The 22,929-nt window shown below is 47.5% G+C and overlaps 1 protein-coding gene across 8 annotated transcripts in view; it reads left to right on the top strand.

Annotated features, from left to right (window-relative positions):
* ACSL1 (acyl-CoA synthetase long chain family member 1) overlaps positions 1-22,929 on the top strand; it is a 408,120-nt gene that overhangs the window by 197,265 nt on the left and 187,926 nt on the right. For all 8 annotated transcript variants that reach the window (XM_086962488.1, XM_086962494.1, XM_086962493.1 and 5 more), the window contains exon 5: positions 5,038-5,139. In XM_086962488.1, coding sequence (XP_086818614.1) covers positions 5,038-5,139 — 102 coding nt within the window. The remainder of the gene's footprint in view (positions 1-5,037; positions 5,140-22,929) is intronic.

Genomic DNA, 22,929 nt, shown 5'->3' with positions numbered 1-22,929 from the left:
GAGCCAAGGCAACAGTTGTGCCTGTAGCAGTGCATCTAAACTAAACACACTAAATTGGAAGTATGATCCCTCTGATAAAAGTGAATGCATTGCGATGTTGTGATGCGTAACATTGCCACACCACTCTACCTTTAGTTGCAATTACTCTTCAAAGGAATGCTAAGTCACTGGCCTGTCTTGAAGAATTTGAACATACCTCACAGTAAACCGGTACCAAGTGCCTTGCCAGAGGTTAATACTGCTGGACTCAACATACTCCGCAATATTAGCGATGCGGCACAGCTCTTTACTATGCTGCTTGTTTCTTCTTTCTGGTTCTGTCTGACCGATGGGTTTCTGTACACGGTCCCAACTTCATCCTTTTAGCACTGCTGTCCATCAGCTGGGCACGCTAGTGAAACTTGATATTGATTATTATTTCTTTAGTTGCTTCCTATTAGAGATGCAAAACCACGCACACTAGTGTACAATATGAAGTAGACCAAAAAGTTCACTGTTGGGCTAGCATCATCTGATTTGAACTGGATCCACCTGGGCTTGCTGTCTTTCAGCTTTTTTTTTGGGGGGGGGGGGGGGGGGGGGGGGGGCAACAGCCACACAGAGGCGAGCCCGTTTACTGTTTTAGAGTCCAGCCCTGTAGTAGTCTCCTATCTGCCCAGATCCTCCTGGAGTTGAGGGTGGAAACAAGTTGGAGTAGAATAATAACCTTCTTTTTGATAGTGTTCGTCATCCTCGCTTTTGTATTTTTTTAAAAGAAACGTAGTTGCTTATTCAGTATGCAATTTATCAGGCATCACATGTGAGCTTTCTGCTGCTGGCTGCTTAATCCGTAGCAATGCCTTCCCCCTTGCACTGCCTCCTATTGTGTAAGGCATCTCTTGCCTCCCCTTCTTGACGGTCGTTTCTGGAGGCCCACCTGCTCATCCCCACTTTGTTATGGTACATTTTCTGTTCCCTCCTTTTCCTTCTCTGTACCCTTTTGCCACCTACCAATACAGCTTCCACTTAGCCTGACCTAACCTTTGAACCCCCTTGCTTCATAACTAGGTTTGTAATCCAGTTGCTCCAGACCTACATCCTCTAGTAAACGGATTGGGCCATGACCGTGGATGGCAATGACCAGAGGTGGGTCTTGGATGGTGACTTATTTAATTGAAAGAAATTGGGAGTAAACCGCCCACAAATGACCAGGCACGGCAACTGTCTGCAGGACATTAATGGAAAAGGCAAAGAAATAACAGGTTTGTTTCGTTTGCTCATTAGTGGTCTGCTGATGAGTCGTAGTCTTAATTGCTGGAATCTTTGCATTTCATTAACATCTTATTTAAGGTATTGATCTGTAAGAATTATCAGTGGCACTGCACAGCAAGTCTTCCCAATCCAAATCTATAAAACATGCAAACTACCTTTCGATGCTCATCTAACCCTGCACTGTGCGTTGATCTGATTTCGTACAGAACTCTTTAAGTGAGAATAACTATGTCCCTTGCTAATTGTTGAAAGAAGGGGGCTAGTTTCCCGCTTTGTCTTAACCTTTTATATAACGCTTCAGACAAAGCCTGCAAGAGTGAAATGCAAAACTCTGCTAAATATCCTCACCTCCCTGTGCAGAGTTCAAAGCACACAACCAAACTGAGCAGGGCTATGGCTCTATAACCATGTAATCTTCATCAGTGGAGAATGACAGACATGCTAGGGCACTCCCTACCGCAAGTCCAACTAAAGCATCAAAGGTTGAAGATGGCCTGCTTATTTGCATCCTGGGGGAAGGATTAGGGTGTGGCAGGCCTTTTTGCGAGGCATTTCACGGGCATACGAAGGTGTTAATAGGAAAGGCTGCTTAGCAGAGATTACTTAATGGTTGACTACTAATGGGATTAAACGAAATATTATATAGATATCCCCAGTGAGTGGAATTGTAGAGGCAAGGTTTAAATGGTTGAAAGGTGAGCGCCGCACTTAACAATTTAGAACACTAAATACTACCACGGTTCTCATGGCTGTAAATAACAGGTGTTACTCTTCTCTCAAAGCTAAAGGTGCTCCATTTATCAGTATCCTAAGGAGGAAGGCTGATTTGATCTACCAGGATTCCAGCTTGTGACCGGCAGGATACATCTTAGCACAAGCCATTTATCCACTTCCCTTTTCTTGAATTCGAAATTCCCATTTTCAGTTGTTTGTTTAGTTGATTGTACTATCGGAGTGGTGATTATTTTCTTCAGTCTGCCTGACTTATGTAGATAAACTTTATTTGTTGGCTCTTTCATCAGAACACTATAACGAAGTCCTTTATGCCACATTCTCAGCTGGTCCTTGTACCTTAAGTTGAAAAGGAGAAGCTTGGGCATCCTCTCTTCATAGGTACCCCTCAAACCAATATTGAGGGAATGGCTAGGGGAGGGTGCTTAGCTGTATTTACCGCCAAAACTAGGGGTTTAAGAATAACTTGGTGTAGCATTCAGGCAACCAAAATGCTCACTGGCACCGAAGAGAACAGATGAATGTGGTCATTGAGGGATCCATTTAAAAAATAGGAATGTTAACAATGTTAAGACTGTCCTTGATCTCAGTATTTCAGGGCAGGTCAATACTGTCGCAACCCTTTGAAGCTTACTTGCAGATACCAATTAGCTGTGGAAAAACAGATTCATGAGTTTAATCCAGCGAGCGTAGCACTACTAGTTTAAGGCCAATGGGATGTTAGGCTGTGTAGCGAGTCTGCATGTTGTATCTTTGTTCAATATCAAAGGCATTCATGAATGTCTGTGGGTCTTCTCCTGGTTGGGTAGTAGATGTATATTTTACTTGAAGTAGCCATGGGAATTCATGCTGCAGGTGACAGCCTTAACTCTGCTTTAAAAACTGTATTCCTCTCAGAAGTGGATTACATTAATCTGTTTGTCGTTTCTGTCAATGTATGACCAGACTTCAAGACCCTGACGGTCCTTCTGTCATCCTGCATCTTTCTGGTTCATTGTAAAGCCATGACTGGAGACCTCTGCAGGAGTATCTAGATGGCTAGCGAACACAGGCTCATACCCACTAAAGATTGGGCCACAAGGTTTCAGCTTGGAGTGTAATCCTTGACATGGACAGGATGAATTATCTTTCATTACTTCTATGACTGGGAATTCACTAAATACTGTGGTTAAATGCGTCCCAATGGCATTGGTTCAAAGTCTGGGTATCTTCTGCTGCTTCAAGTTTGAACCATTTGGCAATAATTTTGGTACATTTAGGGACCAGTTCAGTCAATATCTACCTATTCTCCAGTGCTTGTGGACAACAGGACAGACCAAATCCTACCCTTTTCCAGGGCGTGGCCCTGGGATTTCCATGTTTTTTTTAAATATTAAGGGTACAAAGGGTATGCAATCCCTATAGGGAAATAACAGGGTAGTAGGAAGGGGGGCGAGGGAGTTCTAGGCTTGTACGGAAGGATGGGGGGGGGGGGGGGGTGGAGGGTGGCACCTTTAGGAGCCGAGGTCCTCACCCAAGTAGTGTTATGCGTCATCAGGCAGCTCCTCATTGGACCGGTGCTGCAATTCCCAAAGGGCCCCACAGGGGGGCTCTTTGCTTGAGGTGGTCTTTTTGCGGCTGTGAGTAGGATGGAGCGGTGGGGCAAGTGGTAACAAGGAGTCAGAGTAGAAGTGGAGGGTGTATGAAATGAAAATAAATATAGGGATCCCAAAGGTTCTTTATTCGCTGAGTTCCTATGCTTTCTTTAAAGAAACTAGAAAGTCCTAACTAAGGTCCGTGAGGTCAATCATAACCTGCTAGCACTTCGACTTTCTAGTTTTTATAACCATATCTAAAGGAGCCACCTCCCAGCCTTCTGTACACACCCAGAGCTCCCTCGCATCCCTTCCTCCCGCCCTGTACTTTCCCCGTAGGAACTGCATACCCTGTGTACCTTCAATCCAACTTAGTGGCCCTTATATTGGACCTGTCTAAAAGCATGTTACCTATTTTTCCTATGCTGTTTTTAAATATTGTCTTCCTTCAACCCAGCAGAGCATCGATTCCATACATTAACTTGACATTGTTGTCTGGGGCTCATCTTTGAAGTGGCAATGTGTTACCATGAAGGATTCTGACAATTACGTGTGGGGTATCACATTCTGCTGTCGTATAGCTAACTGCATCGTCCTCCATGGTTATAGGTGCCCTCTTCCTTCAGTTAGCCTGATCCTGCAGCAATGCTTGTGTTTGTGAGTCAGCCATGTGATCAGCACTTTTTGCTCATGTTACTGACTGGACTGACGCAAGGCAAATTCCCAGGTTATCAATCGAACCTTGGTATTTATTTTAGGCTGACTTCTTAATTCACAGCCTGTCTGCATTAAGCAGCAGCTAACTTTACTAGTCGTATGCTTGAAACTCTGCTTACTTCTACATAGGCTAACCTGGATTTAGGACATTATGGACACAGTTTGAAGTTGTGAACTTCTCACCGACAAGTCGTTTTCAGGTATTTGTTTAATTAGTTCAATGTCAGTAATGGCCTAAAGAGATGTAGTTACCCCACCTTTAACGATCAGTCTTTTGACATGTCTTAGATGACCCACCCTGTAAATGGATTATCATGGTGCAGGGGCTGTACTCTGTTCCTGCTACTGTGAAATGAGATTGAATTTGTCAATAAGGAAGATTCCTGATGTAATTGAGTCATTCACTGGGTTACTGCTGTCTAAAATAGGGGGTGGGGGTCTGAAATATTAAGTTTCTTAGGCGTAATCTCCCAACCTTGCCAACTGGCATCATTTTTTTGTTTTTTATGTTGTTGATGTCCATGCAGGAGGGTTCGGTATAAAGGTTCATAACCTTTTCTATTTTCAGCACAACCAATACAATGAAAATATAGTAAAAAGGATGCTTACTCTAAACTTTGTATTGTCACACGGAGACAATGTGTCAAGCTTTAACTCCACTCCCTTTTAAACACAAAATGTAGTTTTGTTTTTGCTCACTTTCAGTGTTTTACGGAATGTGGTATTGCAGTAATTGGAGTCTTTTGTAACTATTTTATTTCAGGTTGCTGACCGGGCAGAATATGTTGGCTCTGCATTACTTCACAAAGGTTGCAGACCTGCTTCAGATCAATTCATTGGAATTTTCGCCCAAAATAGACCAGAGGTACAACGTGGATATTTTTATGTGTTGGGCTGGGTTTATTTGTGTGTAAAGTATACTAGATGGTATACTAGATGGAGTGGGTATCGCAGTAACATAAACGATTTAAGTTAAAGATCTTTTGTTATAGTGAAGCCTACACAATTTAGTTCCCACCATTGGTTACGGATTTGGAGTTAGATCTTAATCCTTCAGTACAATTATTTCAATTGTTTTTCAAACCCCTTAATCTTTTTTAACTTTTCCAGTTAGTAAAATACTCAAATGATCTAATGTCGTGGATGTTTTATATAGTGGCATGGTATTGATGATCCTTTACAGTAACACAAGTAAAAGTTAATATTTTCAGTGCTTTTTTTTTTTTTTGCATCCTGCAAATTTCCTGTTACTTTCTCCAACTTTTTTAATACGGTGTACAACTCTACATACAATGTCAGACTTGTTATACCACAGGCAGTGACAGCCACTTTCCAAATTTATTTTATAACCTGAGGCATAATTCCTTTTACTTTCCCAAAAACGATGTACACAGGTTGTAATCTTTTTCATCAGGAAGCTTAGTGCCTACTATCTAGAGAAGTTGTGATATTTGATTTTTATACAATGCCTAGTGGTGCTAATGTAGAGAGGGGCCCAAACAGCACCGAGCTTACTTGCTCTGAAACACTGTCCAGTTATGATGAAGAGCCATTGTTATTAAAGTTTCCATAACTTGGAATAGGCCTTAAGAGTTGGATGAGGGTTTGATCAATTCATGCACTGCACACTTCTATTTTTTTTTTTTTGACCGATCTTGATTCATTTGATTTGATGCCTTGGCGCCTATTAGGCCAAAGTTGTTGCTTTTGAGGGAAATTAGAGTGAGAATCTATAGTAAGAAGTCCTATGATTATTTTCAGTGTGTCAAGAAGAAGCAGAAGAGGGGTGAAGGAAGACCTTTGGGCCCTATGAAGTGTTTTTTTAATTTTTTATTCCAGCTCAAGAGCACAGCAATGTTAATTTATGAAAGTTATAGGCTGTATGTTCTGCACTCGCAAATTGGTCATGCTGTCTGATGTCGCCAGAGTAGGCAAGAGGAAAGTCTGCACTGAGTCTGGTCTAGCTGTGAGAACACATACTCTCCTATTGCTCAGTAATGAGCACTAGAGGCTTTTCATTTTCAAACGAACAAACCAACTGCTTTTCTAAAACATGATCTGAGATTACTTGTCTGAGCATTGTTTCTCCTAAAGGGGATTGTTTGCTGGCGTTCAAATCCTGTAAATCTATAGCCTCTTACCATTCTCTTAGATAATACCCATATAGCAGTACGTTCTAGGAGCCACCATGGCTTCTGTGGGCAGAGGTAGGATTCTATAAAATGGTATTACATTCGAGACCCTCTGGCTGTGTGAAGATTTGGGGGGTGCTGGATGATTTGGCAGCTAGTGCATTGCTGCCTTTCTTCAGCTAAGAGCTGGTGAGGAGATTATGCCCACTCTCTGACCTCGTTGTAACCTAATCTAGCTGCTGCGATCTCCTTGGAACATGCTGAGGATATTGGTGAAATTCAAGCTCTAACAAGGTAAGACAGCAGCACCCTAATTAAGATGCGTAGGATGACCCAAAGATGGCGTGCAAGTCGATAAAGCCAGGTCAGGACACAAATCGTCTTTATATCCTGTACCTTCTTAGAGGGATTGATTTGATTTTAAAGAGACATCTTTAAACTTATTTTGAAATCCTATGCATGCAAAAATCACCAAGGTTATGGATGTGGAAACGGCTCTGGATGTAAGATCGTAAACCGAAATTAATAAAATTAAACCAGCTCTTGGATTAAATACCAAGATGGAAAAGCCAACACATTTTAATGGGAAGAGAAAGCTTGTAAGTGACAGTACTTTGAAGTGCATCTGTCATTGTCATTTCTATGATGTATTAGTGTAAGTTTTCACCGCACGTGCAACAGTAATTCAGCCCAGATACGCATATTGAAACCAAGCTAGACCATTGAGTGAAAGAGTCAAATCTACTCTGTGTAATCCAGTGCAGTACCTCTGTCCTGCGCCATATGCTTTACATTCATAACAGGTACTTTCTTTGGCAGGCTAGTTGAAAGCATGTTGAATTCACCATTTCCTTAGCTTGGTTAAAGTCTTGCGAAAATCAGAAAAACATGAAAACCATAAACTGAAGAGGTGGGGATTAGGTAGATGGCCCACAGGTCTAGATTTCCATGGAAATGTATGAAGTACCTCTCTTGCAATATAAATGTGGGGGAGGGGGATGTAACTTTCAACTTGGTTTAATTCAGGTTTGCAGAAACAGAAATTAAACTAGGAGAGGATACACTCTACAGTGCAGATATATGGCTTTAAAAACACAAAAGGCCGGTAATGCAACATGAACACATATATTCGCATGAGCATGCCCTTTTTTGAGTGATAACACTTTTTCTGATGAATATTATTGCTTAATTTTGATTTGACTGCACATTGAGGTGCTTCTGTCCAGTGTAAGTGTTCTGACCCCTAAAACATGTAGAAATCAGCTAATCCCTGATCTGGATATTGAATTTTCCTAGAAGACCATAGTATATGATGTAAAAAATGCACTCCTTGCACGAAAAGTTAAATGTTACCTGTGGACTGCAACCATTATTGTTCCTTTCAATAGTGTGGCAAGCAAAACAGGTCTTCAGGTCTACCCATATAGCCTGACTGCTGCAATTTAAACCTTTGACTAGACCTATCAAAATAACCCTTTTTACAGGGAAAGCCTTCCTTTTAAATATTAAGACACCCCAATGAAGGCATAGTGGCCCACAAGGGGAGGTGAATGTTATTTTTAAAGTGAGACATGTAGAAATGTAATGTTACTATATGCCTATAGTGAATGGCCCCCAACAGCAATTTTTACTATGGAAGGCTCAGGCTCGCCTATGAGGATACTAAAAGGTTAATTCTGCTTTCTCTGGGTTAACCGCAGCTAAAAATGTTACAACCAGTGTTTTAATCTGTATTAAAAATCCAATCGAATGGTAAAATTAGATTTTTAATTAATTTTGTTTAGCGAAATTTGTTTATAGTGATGCATATCAGTCCAAAAATAATAGTTGGGGTTTCCAGGAACTTCATTCACTTAAGAGAAGAGGTGAAGCCTGCCCATTCAGAATGTAATGGAAGGGAAACCTAGAACAGGGGGAAGCCTTTGCTCTTAAGGCCCAAGGTAGCCACTTGGGCACCAGCCTGCTGGAGTGGGCGCTAGTTTCAGATGTAGTTTCATGCATCTTTAAAGGAGGGTACTGCTCATTTCCTGAAAAGCAGAGACCCACTGACTAACACTAGCTGCCTCCAAGGGCAGAAGGCATGTGCCATTTTGGATTTCAATAGAATAGTGCACTCTGGGATATTTTACATTAAGACAAACAGGATGTACTGCAAATGTGGGTAGGTTTGCATTTGGAAACTTTCCCCATTTGTTAGGTGTCTCCAGGAGTCTCTTCCTCCCACTAGCTACTGAACTGTATGAGCTCCTCAGAAAGCTTTCAGAAGGACTGCACCTGGTATTTGAGACCTGTGAAGAGAGCAAAACAGAGTGGTCTCAGAGGGTCAGTTGGCTCACTTCCTGTGTGGCTACAGGGACACAACAAGCTGCAAGAGGGCTTTTTTCTTGAAGTGCTTACCTAACCAGCTACAACTAGACCAACCTCTGCCTGATTTAATTTTACCCCCTGCTGTATCTGAGGTATTGGGACACTTGGCTGTGACTAATGGACTGCACCTGCAATCTCTGAAAAGCTGTGAGAAATTCTGACTTGAAGCCAACAGAAGGCCAGGACCCAACCACCTGAGCTGATCTGGCTAAGGCTGAAACAAGCGTTTGAGGCATGTGTGGCTTTAGGTACACATGCTGTGTATACTCCTGCTACCTAGTGTTTGGCATGGATGTGTGCCAGTGGTTTTTCTTCAAATAATTCTTCTTGAGTCACAAGTGTGATTCGATCATGCGCACTGCAAGCAAGAGGTGATCTGCTCTATTTTTACATCATTTTTTTTCTGCCTTCAGGATTGGACATGTTTTATGCCCTGGATTGACGTTCTTGCAGTGATCTTTTTGGTTCTCAGTCTATAGTTCTCAGTCTGTAATTATATTCAATCACTTTTTCCTTTTTAGGTCGAGCTGATGTGGCATTCATGCGAAGCATGAATGCATCAGCTCGACATGAATGCATCAGCTCGACAACTTATGTTGCCCGTATTTAGGAAAGTATACAGCAATCAGACGCACGCTTCCACATTGTCAGATTTCACCTCGGGAGCGTGCGTCTGAGCTGCGCTTGCGCGGAGTAAAGCCCTTGCTCACACACAGACACAGGCAGCCCCCACCCCTCTGCATGCACGCACGCACGCACACACACACACACACACGCGCACGCATGCACACGCAGGCACACAGCAAACATACAGGCACACTATCCCCTGCCTCGCATTCTCTCAATCACAGTCACGCATGCGCACACACATTCCCACGCACACACTCCCCACCCCCCCCCCCCTCCCCTCCCTGCCCCCCCCTCCACAGGCACGCACGGACTTCACATCAGCCCTGGGCCCCACTCACCGGCGGGGCTCTTCCGGCGGGGCTCCTCACGGCGCGTCTCCTCTTCTCAATCGGGGCTCCCTCAGGTCAGAGGAGCCCCGCAACAGGCGCCACACTCCTCCGTCTCCCCGGCCCCCTCCTGGGGACCCGGGCTACCCCGGACGGCAGAGCGCTCCATGCGCCGGCAGCTCGCGGACCTCGGGAGGCGGGACTTCCGGTCGGCCGCGAGCGGATTGGCCGGCCGGCCAAGAGCTTCCGGGTCGCCGCGGCACTCTCGCGATCAACACAACATTAGAATTTTACATATTCTACAAATATCTGTGATCTTTTATCCACAGTTGTGTTAAAACATTAGCCTTTAACCAGTTCTATTCCTTCTCTTGGTCCGGACTATCTGGCCTCACAAGGAGCTTTCGCTTTTCAGCTAATAAGTCTGTAACCCTCAACATACTGCTCACCAATATTTTGAAATGCATCTCCTCTCTTACTCCAGATCGCCCTGTATTCATATTTAATTTACTTTTCTTTAGGTAGCAGTAGACTAAACCTTTTAATTTTAAAATTCTATATATAATCTAATATACCTCGAAAAAGAACTTGAAAAATGGGCAGGAGCTGAAGGCAGGTTACTTCTTAGGGAAGCTAGCAGGGGGGCTAGGTAAAGCGGGCCAGAGCGTGGGAAGGACTGGTGAGCGAGCTGATAGCCAGCAGGCAGGACAAAGCAGGCAGGACAATGGTAGTGGGGCAAGCACTCCGCAGCCAGCCTCGCTAGAACAAGGGAGCGGATGAGGAGAACACCTAATCTGAATCTGGCCAACACTGTAACACACACGGAGACGGGAAGCCTGACCCACGAGAACCTAATAACACACAGGGATTGCAAATATCCACTCAAGCGCAACTCCATGGGGGAACGTTTTGTTACAAGGGAATGTTGAGCAGAGAACGCCGGAGAGTAATGATTATGTATAATACGTGCAAAAAGTGCAAAATATGACGTGAACAATAAGCAGTATATACGTGTATCGACTGTCTTGAAAAAACAATCTGGTTGGAAAAAAAAAGTGAATCTGTCACTTACACATCTGCCATTAACTAGATTTCCAAGGTAAGGAGCAAAAATTTGGTTTCTACTATAGGTGCTGTTAATACTGTAGCCTTTTCTGCTGTAATCTTTAGGAATTCTAGTTGTGCTATGCTTTGCCTCTAGACATGTTGATCCCTCGCAGACTGTGCTGACTCTGCCCCTCCTGATTACGAAACTCACCAGCGCAGTCACCACGCAGTCTCATCTCTGTCTTATGTCTGCCCTGCCACCATTTACTTCTGACCCTCACCCCTCCTCACCCTCTCACCCTCTCACACCCTCTCACCCCCTCACCCACACAACCCTCCCGCACCCTCACCGTCCCGCACCCTCACCGTCCCGCACCCTCACCGTCCCGCACCCTCACCGTCCCGCACCCTCACCGTCCCGCACCCTCACCGTCCCGCACCCTCACCGTCCCGCACCACCCTGCACCCTGTCACACCCCTGCACCCTGTCACACCCCTGCACCCTGTCACACCCCTGCACCCTGTCACACCCCTGCACCCTGTCACACCCCTGCACCCTGTCACACCCCTGCACCCTGTCACACCCCTGCACCCTGTCACACCCCTGCACCCTGTCACACCCCTGCACCCTGTCACACCCCTGCACCCTGTCACACCCCTGCACCCTGTCACACCCCTGCACCCTGTCACACCCCTGCACCCTGTCACACCCCTGCACCCTGTCACACCCCTGCACCCTGTCACACCCCTGCACCCTGTCACACCCCTGCACCCTGTCACACCCCTGCACCCTGTCACACCCCTGCACCCTGTCACACCCCTGCACCCTGTCACACCCCTGCACCCTGTCACACCCCTGCACCCTGTCACACCCCTGCACCCTGTCACACCCCTGCACCCTGTCACACCCCTGCACCCTGTCACACCCCTGCACCCTGTCACACCCCTGCACCCTGTCACACCCCTGCACCCTGTCACACCCCTGCACCCTGTCACACCCCTGCACCCTGTCACACCCCTGCACCCTGTCACACCCCTGCACCCCATCACACCCCTGCACCCCGTCACACCCCTGCACCCCGTCACACCCCTGCACCCCGTCACACCCCTGCACCCCGTCACACCCCGTCACCCCGTCGCACCCCGTCACCCCGTCGCACCCCGTCACACCCCTGCACCCCGTCGCACCCCGTCACACCCCCGCACCCCTCACCCACCCCTGCCATTATAAATTACAATAACTTTTATTTAAGTATTAATTATTGAAAAAAAATTAAGCCATTATTATTTGTAATATCAATACACGTAAGTCACGTAAATACAACACATATTGCATTACAAATGCTATAGGTGTCACATTTGCGAAAGTTATAACTATTGGCATTGTAAATGACAAAGCTATTAATTTCGCTATTTTCAAAAGCAAAACCTAAATAAAAAAATTGTCATTTACAATACCAATAGCTCAAACTTTCCTAATGCGAGACCTATTGCATTGCAAATGCTTGTTTCTCTTGTATTGAGTCCAAACTTCTAGTTAGTCTGGCACTGTTTGCTTGTCTTATCCAGTCCCCAATGGGTGCCTCTTTCCTTCCATTCAGTCGGCTCTCACATGCCTTGCCTGTAACTGAATGGGTCCCCTTTCGATGCTGTCCTCTGTGTCTTGCGAAGTACCCCAGGGCCAATCTCCACCAGGTCTTTAATCTCTGCCTCTTAACAGAGCATAATGAGACGTCTTGCCACACATGTCAGTCTTTTCAGTTGAAGACCCTTAAAGACTGCAGGGTTCGCCGACTCAAGATATTGCCCAAGAGCGTGGATGTTACCCCAGAGCTCTTCGGTACCTAGGACCTTGAGGGATAACCTTTCCAACCTCTGACGCTTTCTCGCCCAAAGGGTTCTGGCTCAGACCTCAAAAGGTCATGTACAGCGTTCTCGACATAGCTCCAAGCTTCTACTCCACAAGGGGTATTCAGCTGCTCTAGGCCCACAGAAGCAGGCCATGGTCGGCACCGACTGCCAACTTTGGACACCACGCCCAGCTTTAGCTCAACCCTGAAGAAATATGTATAAAATGAACCTCTTCAGCGCCACCCACTCCCAGGGGTGGACACTTATGTACCCTAGCAGGGAGCCCCTTGGGACTCATACAATGTAAATCTGCTTGACAATACTGGTCATGACCTCTACTCTGCCTGACCTTCCCCCACCAGATGACAACTCTTCTTACCATGAGGTTCTAGGTAGGGCTGCTGCATACCAGAACGTGCCGGTGCATAGAGTGCCTGTAGAAGACTTCCTCAGAATTTCTTCGGCTCATCGCTCCAAGCAGTATCTTCCCATGCTGAAGGGGATGATCAAGCCTTGCCTGATATCTTCCAGGAGCCGGTCAAGGCCCAGGTTATTAACCCACAGGTTGACAAAGTACAAAGCCTCCCTTTCAGACTCCATCTGTGTTAGGTGCCAACTCCCACCAGATTCCCTATTGGTTCATACATTGATTTGATCCTCCAGTTGATGAGATGCTGGAGAAACCTATAAAGACACTGATTGGAAAAAGGCCTGGGTCCTTTTCCCACTGGGGTCCTTTTCCCCACTCCGCCTGCCTAACCATCTTCCACAAAGGGCTATTTTAGGAGCGCCTAGAGTGGAAATCACATCAAAGGTATAGACAAAGATAGCTCCCCTAAGGGAGCTGCCCCAGCCCAACAATGACTTGCAACTCCCGCCCCAACCCCCCGATTGCACAACACCTGACAGCAGGGGGCTACTTCAGCTGATATTCCCTGCTTGAGAACAGGTCACCTCAGAACAGTGGGTGTTAGACATCATCCACCATGGTTGCTACCTAGAGCTCACATCCACACCCACAACATACCAGCCCCCAGACATGTCCTTTCCCCAGAACAGTCTGTTTCGGGAAGGGGTCCAAGCATTCCTCAAGGCTTCAATAAAACCTGTACCACAGCACCTTCATGGCTCAGGGCTATATTCCCTCTGCTTTCTCATACCCAAGAAGGACTGGACCTTCAGGCTCATTCTGTGCCTCCGATCCCTGAGCAAGTATATCCTATCGGAACTCTTCCACATGGCCACTCTTCGGGTGTCATACCTTGCAGTAGTAGCCGTGTACCTGTGAAGAAAGGGCATCCATGTTTTGCTCTAACTGGATGATTGGCTAAATCGGAGCGCAACGTAACAGTGCTGTGTACACACCCAAGTCACGTTAGACCTTGTTGTAAGGTCTTTTCTTGTCTTCCTCCTTTCCACCCTGTCTTCCCTCTTTGTTCAGTCTGGGGACATCTAGAATGTTGAATGATGTCACAGAATGTGATGTGACTCATGCAAGTCAGTTGACTCATGGCTGAGCTGAAGGAAAGCAGCTCCTGGTGGGGCGTTCTTACCAACCTACTTCTTGGCCTACCTACTACCATGGCTACCTACTTCACCTCTGTAACCAACATTCCAATAAACTACAACCTGTAAATACTACTTGGACTCCTGTGCTGTATTTACTTTCAACAGACCTCCTACAGAAGCTGGGCTTTACCATCAACGCGATAAAGTCCTTTTTATAAACGCTTCAACTTCAACCTTATTTGAGTGCCGTCCACCATGCAGAGGTTGGCATGGCCTATCCAGTCCTGCAAGAGTCCAGTCCTTCGAAACGTTGCTGCCTCTTATTCAGCCAAATCAACAGGTCACAGTATGGACAGTCATGTGCTTCCTAGGCATTGTGGCCTACATAACCCATAATTCCTGCACGCTGCAGGAATGCTTATTGCATCCGTGGTCTCAAAATCAGGGTCATTGGGAAGATCTAGTGCTGATCAGCCGCTGTGCTCCTCTCTGAAGTGGTGGAATGTTAACAACTTGTTGTGGAGTGGGCCTTTTTTGACACGTACTGTGATCACTGTCACACCCAACTCACTCCTCAGTGGTTGGAGGGGTGGTCTGAGGTGGGATGCACCTACAAATCTTGACTGGTCCTGGACCAGTGGGGTCCCATGCACTGGGATCTCCACATCAACTATCTTGAACTGCTAGCTGTCCAAGCCCTCAAGGCCTTCCTTCACCACATACGGGGCAAGGTAGTCCTCGTACGGATGGACAACGTGACAGCCATGAATTACATCAAGAAGCAGCGGGGCACTCACTCTCCTCAGCTTTCTGTATTAGCTCAGTATATCTGGTACTGTGCCTTCCGCCACAGGATCCACCTATTGGCGCAGCACCTCCTGGGAATAGACAGCGACGTTGTCGACCTTCTCAGCAGGCTGAGGCAACAAGTCTATGGGAGGGAACTCCTCCCAGCAGTCCTCTTACACTTCTTCCAGCAATGGTTGTTTCCAGACCTTTTTGTCCACAGCAGAAAGCGCAAGTTACTCAAACTTCGCCTCCAAATTCTCTCACCCACAGTCAGTGGGCAGTGCACTATGGATAAACTAATCCTGGATAGCCTATGCATTTCCAATCACTCCCACCCCCTGCCCCCCACCCCCTTAATCCATTCGTTGCTCGGAAGCTATGGCAGACTTCTTTTCCTAGTCGTCCCGACGTGGGTCAGACCACTCTGGTTCACTATTCTGTTCTACCCTCTAACTTTTTGGGCGGTTTCGCAGGAGACCCCCCCTCCCCCCCACCCCCTCCCCCCACCACCCACCACCCTCCACCTCCTTTTAGCAGGCCAGACCTTCTCACACAGAACCATGGAGAAATATGGCACCCCAAAAGTCTCAACCTTCCGATTTGGCTCCTGAAGTGTTCTAAGTTGGTAATCTCGGTCTTCCTCCAGAATGCATGAACATTCTTAAGGCAGCATGCAGGCCCAACTACTCATGCCTGCTATGTTGCCAAATTGAAAGGGTTGCTTTCTACTGCCTTCCAAACCACATTGACATCCTGGTAGCCACAGTTCAGAACTTTGTTTGTTACTGAACCTCCAAATGTGTGATCTGGCTTTCACTTCCATTTGACGGCACCTGGTGTCTGTGGCTTCATATCTCCAAAATAGCCAACATATGATGCTCTTCAGGATTCCTGTCATTAAAACATTTAGGGAGGAGTTCAGAAGAGTCATACCTCCAGTTCTGGTGTGAAATCTTAATATTGTACTCAGACCTATGCCCCCCGCATGAGCTGCTGGATTCATACCCCTTAGAAATTATTTCTTGTAAAGTAGCTTTTCTAGTCGCTATCACATCACTAAGACATGTTAGTGAGCTCGAGGCCTTAACCTTGGAAGAGCCTTTGTTTCAGGTCCATAGAGATAGGGTGGTCCTTCAGCACTAACCCCAGATTTCTTCCTAAGGCGGCTTCTCCCTTCTACCTTAACCAGTCTACAGAACTTCCAGTTTTTTTTCATAGCCTGACTCGGTTGCAGAAAGGGCTGTTCATTCCTTAGCAGCTGAGCAAACCTTAATGTCCTACTTAGACAGAACAAAGCAATTTTGAAAAACCCAGCAACTGTTTGTTGCTTTTTCTGAACCGCATAAAAGGAACACCTCACCAAAATCCGCACAGCAAGATGGATAGTTAAATGTATCCAAACCTGTTAAGCAAAAGCTAAGAGTTTTGTCTCCTCCTCCTAGGGTCCTTCCAGCAGAAAGAAAGGGGCCTCCATGGCCTTCCTTGGAAACATCACAATAGTGGACATTTGTAAAGCAACTACTTGGTCTACACCACACACTTTCACCCAAGCACTATTGTGTAGACAGATTAGCCCGCCAACAAGCAAATGTTGGTTAGGCTGTACTACGTACCCTCCTTCGGCCTTCTGCAACATCCAGATTAGCCACTTCTTAGGGGAGGATTGCTTTAAATCATGCGTATCTACAGCCACTCTTGCCTCTAGCAGAAAATGTTACTCTGTAAGCAATCTGTTTGTGGCATTTAGTGCTGTAGATTCACATGCGCCTACCCTGCGCTCCGGATGCCATTTGGCTTTTGTAGTTACCATTATTTTGTGCTTCTTTTGCATGGCCATATTCACCTTTCCGGTGTCTCTCTGCTCCAGTCTTGTCCTCAACCATCGTGGAAAAGCAATCAAACAGTGGAGCCAAAGACCATGCGCATTACAAGCAAGGGGTGGAGCCACACTACGTTGTGACTCAAGAATTCTTTGAAGGAAAAACTTGGCAGGAGTATGCACTGACTGCATGTGAATCTACACCTCTACATGCCACAAACAGATGGTTACAGGGTAAGTAACAATTTCCTTCTCCTGCATGAAGCTTCCATTTCAGAGGGCCTTCGGTGAGCAGGTATTCAACCTCATGGAACTCTTGTCTGATACAGCCGCCAGCATCCCACTGATATACCTTTTTCTCCATTTTAGGGAAGACCATACTTTCATTACACAGCAGAGTATTCATGGTAGGCATGCACAGATGCTGTGCTTAGATATGACATTATGAAGTAGATTGCCCCTCGTAATCGGTGAGGCCAGGTATGCTGAAATGTTTACCAAATGTCTTGTGGGCGAGCCTGAAGATGATGCAGTTGGGCATAGTTCTCCCCATGTTCCCTTGAGAGCGGCATCTTTCAGCCGCTTTACAGTTTTTGGTAGGGGAAGTGGCGGAGCTCTTCCCCAGCAACAAGGCATTTGGCTCTTGGCCAGCAGTAACAGTGTGCCCACTAATCTTTTTTTGGGCTCAGAACATGTTTAGTGTCGCCCAGCAAAGCAATCGGTGGGTTGCAGTGGATTTCGGTTCAAATTAAGTAACTTTCTATCCTAAATATCACTGCCCAATAGTGTTTGGGGCGTGATGGGGGAGGGTGACGGGCACAGACATACTGTAGTTTGTCTGTAATTAACTGATACCAATTTGATTTGAGTACAACAATTTCCAGACCTCTGGGTCAATATCACAAGATAGGTCTACGTTTGATTTCTCAAGGGCTGTGGTGTCCGTGTTTGTGCTAATCTTTGTGTACATCATAGATAACCAACCCAGTCTATGGTCTATAGCGTATTTGAGTAATTGAGTGGGGGGTAGAGGCAAGACTCCAGGGGCTCCTTGGGGAAGGCTGGCCATACAGAGGATGTAGCATGCTGTATGTGTATGTAGTCTAAAGGTGAGGTGGCCATGGCTGCCCACAACTGATCTATATTGAAAAACGAGCAATCTACGAACATCTGCTCCACCTTCAGCAGGGTAGTATTATGCATCCTATCCCTTATCCTTACCTCCTGGGTTGGAGGGAGATGTTGTTTATTGTGAGGAGGAAAATTGCCCAAAACCGCATCTTTTCATCATACGCCAGATGTACTACACCATGCAACATGCTGTCAATGTCATGAATCTGTCTCGGGGTTTAACTGTCATGCAAGTGTACAGGTCGCCCAGTATGACCGGAGATTGATCAGGACATACTGGGTCTTGTATGGCAGTCGCTACCACTTATAGTTTTTTATTTTGATTGAGCACCATAGTAAAATATCTCCACGTCTGGTATAGCTCATACTCCCCATGCCCCTAACCACCAAGGTCCTACAGCAGGGTCAAAGTCTCCCGTTGAAGTCTTGGATTTCACCCCACCCACACTAACCACATGAGGGCCATCAGGAGTTTAGCAAAAAGGCCAGATTGAGTGCTGTCGGAATATTTTGAAAAGTATAGGAACTGTCCCACTGATAGGCCCCTAAGTCTCTTTTAACCCGTTCAGTGCTTCGAACGTCCAACGGTCGTCGCGTGCACTACCTCGCTCGTGCTGCGCACGACCGTTGGACGTCCGAATCCTGTTAGTGCAATCGAACGTCCGCACTGGGGCGGAATGTTTGGGCGCGCTTAACGGGTTAAGAGCTCACAATCTATTAGGATGGTGGGCGGACCTGGGTCCGCTTTCCATCCTAGCGGAAACGGGACTGCCCGCCTGCCATGTGGCGGTTCCGCGCCCCTGATCATGATGCGACCACCGCGGTGGCGGTCGCATCTGGCATTTTAACATTGCGGTGGATGCTGCTGGCTGCAGCACCCGCCCCAATGGTAAAATGTCATGTTGTGCATTTCATTGCACAACATGGCGGGCACTGCTCGATGCCTGCCACCATGGACATGCAGGGGGGGTACCATAGGTACCCCCCCTGTGCACCCCCACCCCCTGGGGGTCCCGCAACGGGCCCCCATTACAAATCCCCGCCAGACTTTCCATGGCGGCATCGCCGCCATGGAAAGGCCTTGAAAACCATACATCATAATATGGATGGCGATGCCTGCTAGGCACTGCCACCATATATGTGCCTCATTTCCACCCGGCCGGATATCGTAAAGATTCCCGAGCAGCGGACAAACTTTCCATCTGCCACGATACCCACCGCCATCGGAATCTGGCGGTGGATAAATCACGTTACGATGGCGTGACGGTCGGAGATTGTTACGCCATCATAATTACCCCCTTAGTCGGAACATAGAAATCTTAACCGGGCAACGGCACAAAAAGTATCAAACTGGGAGAATTTCCATGGACCGCCAAATTTGAACTTTTCTGCTCTGAGCTTTTCCCCTAAAACAAACTGCTTCATCAGGACTTTGTCGGTTTTGTGGCTTTGAGAGGACTTGATGAAGTAGCCTTGCCCAGCTAAAGGATTTTGACTTCCATTTCAGAGACTAAGTGCATGAACCGGATTGTTGTATATGAACAGTGCTGCATTGTGGCCTGCCTGAAATCGTGCCTAGATCAGAGTCTCCTACGAACAGTGATCATGGATTGCCATTTTACTTTTTCTTGGAGCCTTTTCTCTTTAATCTTAATTTCAAATGTGTTTTATTAATTTTTAGATCAAAAGCAGGCATCACAGTACGATGGAGAGGCAATAGACATATATTGCTAGCGAGACAGACACGTCTTCTCTATAAATCGAACAATAGGCTAGGTACATATGCCAGAGCAGAGGTACAATGCCAAGGCAGCGAATGATGGGCGTTGTAAGAAAGCAAAACTGTAAGAACAAAAACCAGGAACCAACCCCCCTTCCCTTCACCCCCCCCCCCCACCCCCACCCCAACCAGAGTGCCGTACATGGGAAACCATCTCAGAAGCAATCAGGCAGTGGGTACTGCAATGATACATGAAATCACGGAGGGTCATGTGTAGCTTCAGTAAGTCGCAGAATGCAGAGCTATCTGGGGCATGTGATCTCATTAAACTCTTTGGACAGGAGGGATAGCAGCAGGAGCCAGACCTTCTGAAATGCAGCTGTGGAGTGTGTAAGTGTAGCCTGAATGCGTTCCATCCCCAAAGTGAACCAGAGTTTGTGTAGCCATCCCGTGTGTGTAGGCCTGGGGTCAAGCCCCGGAGCGATAGGACATGTTGCGTAGCCGCTTGCATGGCGATCCCAATCTGGCGTCCCAGAGTCTATTGGAGGGGAAAAGTGAGTACGTTTGGTAGGCCCGAGATGGTGTAGGCTGAAAATCTAGGGACTTCGGTGTCGAAGGTAGAGTCCATGTCGTCCAGGACAGTCTCCCAATAGCCCCGAACCTCACAGCAGTCCCAGAGGAGATGGGTAAAGGTGCCCCGTTCCCCACATCCCCTCCAGCACAATGTGCTACGAGTCGGGATCCCTTTATGGAGCAGGGCCGGGGTGAGATGCCAATACATGGCTAGCTTCACCGCTGCTTCCCTGCCTGCAGTGTTGTGTGATGTGTGAGGCTATATATATATATATATATATATATATATATATATATATATATATATATATATATATATATATATCTCTCCATTCTTTGGGTGTCAGAACCCTGCCAAGTTCCGTTTCCCAATGCGTCAGACCCGCTGTTTTGGCTGGGGGCGTGAGCATTTTGTAGATAGATGAGATGTCTATCCGAGTCTTGTCATTTTTGTCATGAGCCATTTCTCAAAAACAGTTATCGGTCGACCAACTAGGGGGGCGTTGACTGGATGTGTGAGCCAGTGCCGGTGTTGGAAGTATTGGAAAAGGTGAGGCTGTGTTATGTCATAGCCCTGTTGGATGTCCGAGAGGGGGAGAAAGCCCCGCAAATCGAAAAGGTCGCCGGCAGAACGGCAGTTGGTAACGCGCCATTGCGAAAAGGCGTGGGGGGTCATTGCCCGGCGATAACTCCGGGTTGTCCAGGATGGGGAGGGGAAGGTTGTTAAACCTCTTTTAACGGCGACCGTGTCCCAAACCCGCATGATGGTGCGGTGATAGGTGACTTCAAGAGGTATTGTGGCTGGTGCTGCTGGAAGAGGAAAGGAACCCTCCACAGGGGCGTCTGGGCCATCGCTCTGTCCTGAAATACCCACAGTTCCTCGGATTCCGGCCTATATCATTCCACCAAAAAGCGGAGTCGGGAGGCCTGGAAATATTGCAAAAGGTTGGGTGCTCCGAGACCTCCCCCCCCCCCCCCCCCCCCCCCCCTCATCTATGCTCCGGTATGCCAGCCGTTTCTGTAGGTGCGACTGTTTCCCCTCCCAGATGAAATGGTGGAGGGCAGCTTGTAGGTCCGCAAGGACACCTGCGGGGGGCAAGACCGGGAGGGTTTGAAAGAGGTATAAGATCTTTGGTAGTACTGGCATCTGCGACGCGCCCCAGTAGGGAGAGGGGTTGCTAGGACCAGCGCGTAAGGTCGGTCCGGATTTGGGAGGTGAGGGTTTTGTAGTTGAGCTATCGTTGACTCCGTCAACGTGAGTCACACCCAAGTATGGGAGTTGTTAGGTCAGCTGTAGGTAGCCCCCGTATGCGAATGTATTCCTGCCAGGGTGGGAATTTTTGCCCAGGGGCAATATCAGGGATTTCACTCTATTGATTTTGAAGCCTGAGACGGAACCAAAAGCCTCCAGCTCCTCCAAAAAAGCGGGGACGGAGCATTCTGGATGATCTAGAGTGGCTAGTATGTAGTCGGCATAAAGGCCTACCGTGTGAGGTTCTTGGCCGAAGGTGATGCCCTGGATAGCAGGGTTATCCCGGATCTTCTGCGCTAGGGGCTCTATATATAGGGCAAACAGGAGGGGTAAGAGGGGACACGCCTGCCTCGTGCCGCGCTGGATTTCAAAAAGCCTCGAGCGGAGGCCACCCAAGCGGACCAGAGCTTGGGGGCGGTGGAAACAACTTGAGATCCAGGACTGAAAGCGGTCTCCTAGCCGAAAGCGCGTCAAGACTCGCTGTAGGTAGGTCCAGTTGACTCGATCGAACGCCTTTTCAGCATCGATGGCCAACCACGCGGAGTCTGAGTCCTGGAAATGAGCCTTGTCAACCAGATGGAGTACCCGTTTGGTGTTATCGCTGCATTGACGATTAGGGACAAAACCTGACTGATCAGGCTCCAAAATCCCAGGCAGGTATGGACCAAGGCGCGCAGCCAAAATCCCAGTAAAGAGTTTCAAGTCTAAGTTGAGTAACGGGATGGGGCGGAACGCGGAGCAGTGCGGAGGTTTCTTACCCGGTTTAGGTAGCACAACTATTTCGGCCGTCCGCATGTCTGGGGGGATGGAGCTTGGGCCTTCAAAGGAATTGAAAAGCCGGGTGAGAACCGGAGCGAACAGCTGACTGAAGGTTTTATAAAAACCGGCTGAGAAGCCATCTGGTCCTGGGGATTTGTGCGGGCGGAGGTGGGATATAGCGGCCAGCACCTCATCCAGACGGATGGGGGCGTCCAGAGTGTCTGTGTTTAGCTAAGACAGCTCGGTGATCGTCGCTGAGTCCAGATAAGCATCGACGTCCTCGGTACACCGCATCGGCCCCGTATAAAGAGGCGTAGAAGGTCCAAAACTCCTCCGCAACCTGAGTCTCCTCGGTGAGGACTGCGCCCGAGTCATCAGTAAGGCCAGAGATTTTTGAACATTGGGTTTTAGCTTTCAGGGCGCTAGCCAGTAAGCGACCGGTTTTGTTGCCCCCAACGTAATACGTATGGCGGAGGCGGAGAGCAGCAAATTCCGCCCTGTCAGTGTCTAGGCTGGCTAATTGGGTCCTGGCTGCCTTCAGTTGCCTCCAGACCCATGGAGCATAAGTGCGGCTATGAACTCTCTCCAGCTCAAACTTGAGCGGTGAGGTCGTCTCTTTTTGCTTTACGGTCCTTGGCCTCTGCCGCGGCTATCGCAATAAGTTCACCGCGGGCCACTGATTTCAGGGCTCCCCACATCGCCCACACCGGCCTCTCAGAACTAAGCCCTGGCTTCCCCAGCCAGGGCTTA

This window comes from Lissotriton vulgaris, chromosome 3_1 (genome assembly GCF_964263255.1).
Source record: "Lissotriton vulgaris chromosome 3_1, aLisVul1.2, whole genome shotgun sequence".
Classification (NCBI taxonomy): Eukaryota; Metazoa; Chordata; class Amphibia; order Caudata; family Salamandridae; genus Lissotriton; species Lissotriton vulgaris.
Note: the sequence above shows the minus strand (reverse complement) of the source record. Positions and strands in the feature narration are given on the sequence as shown.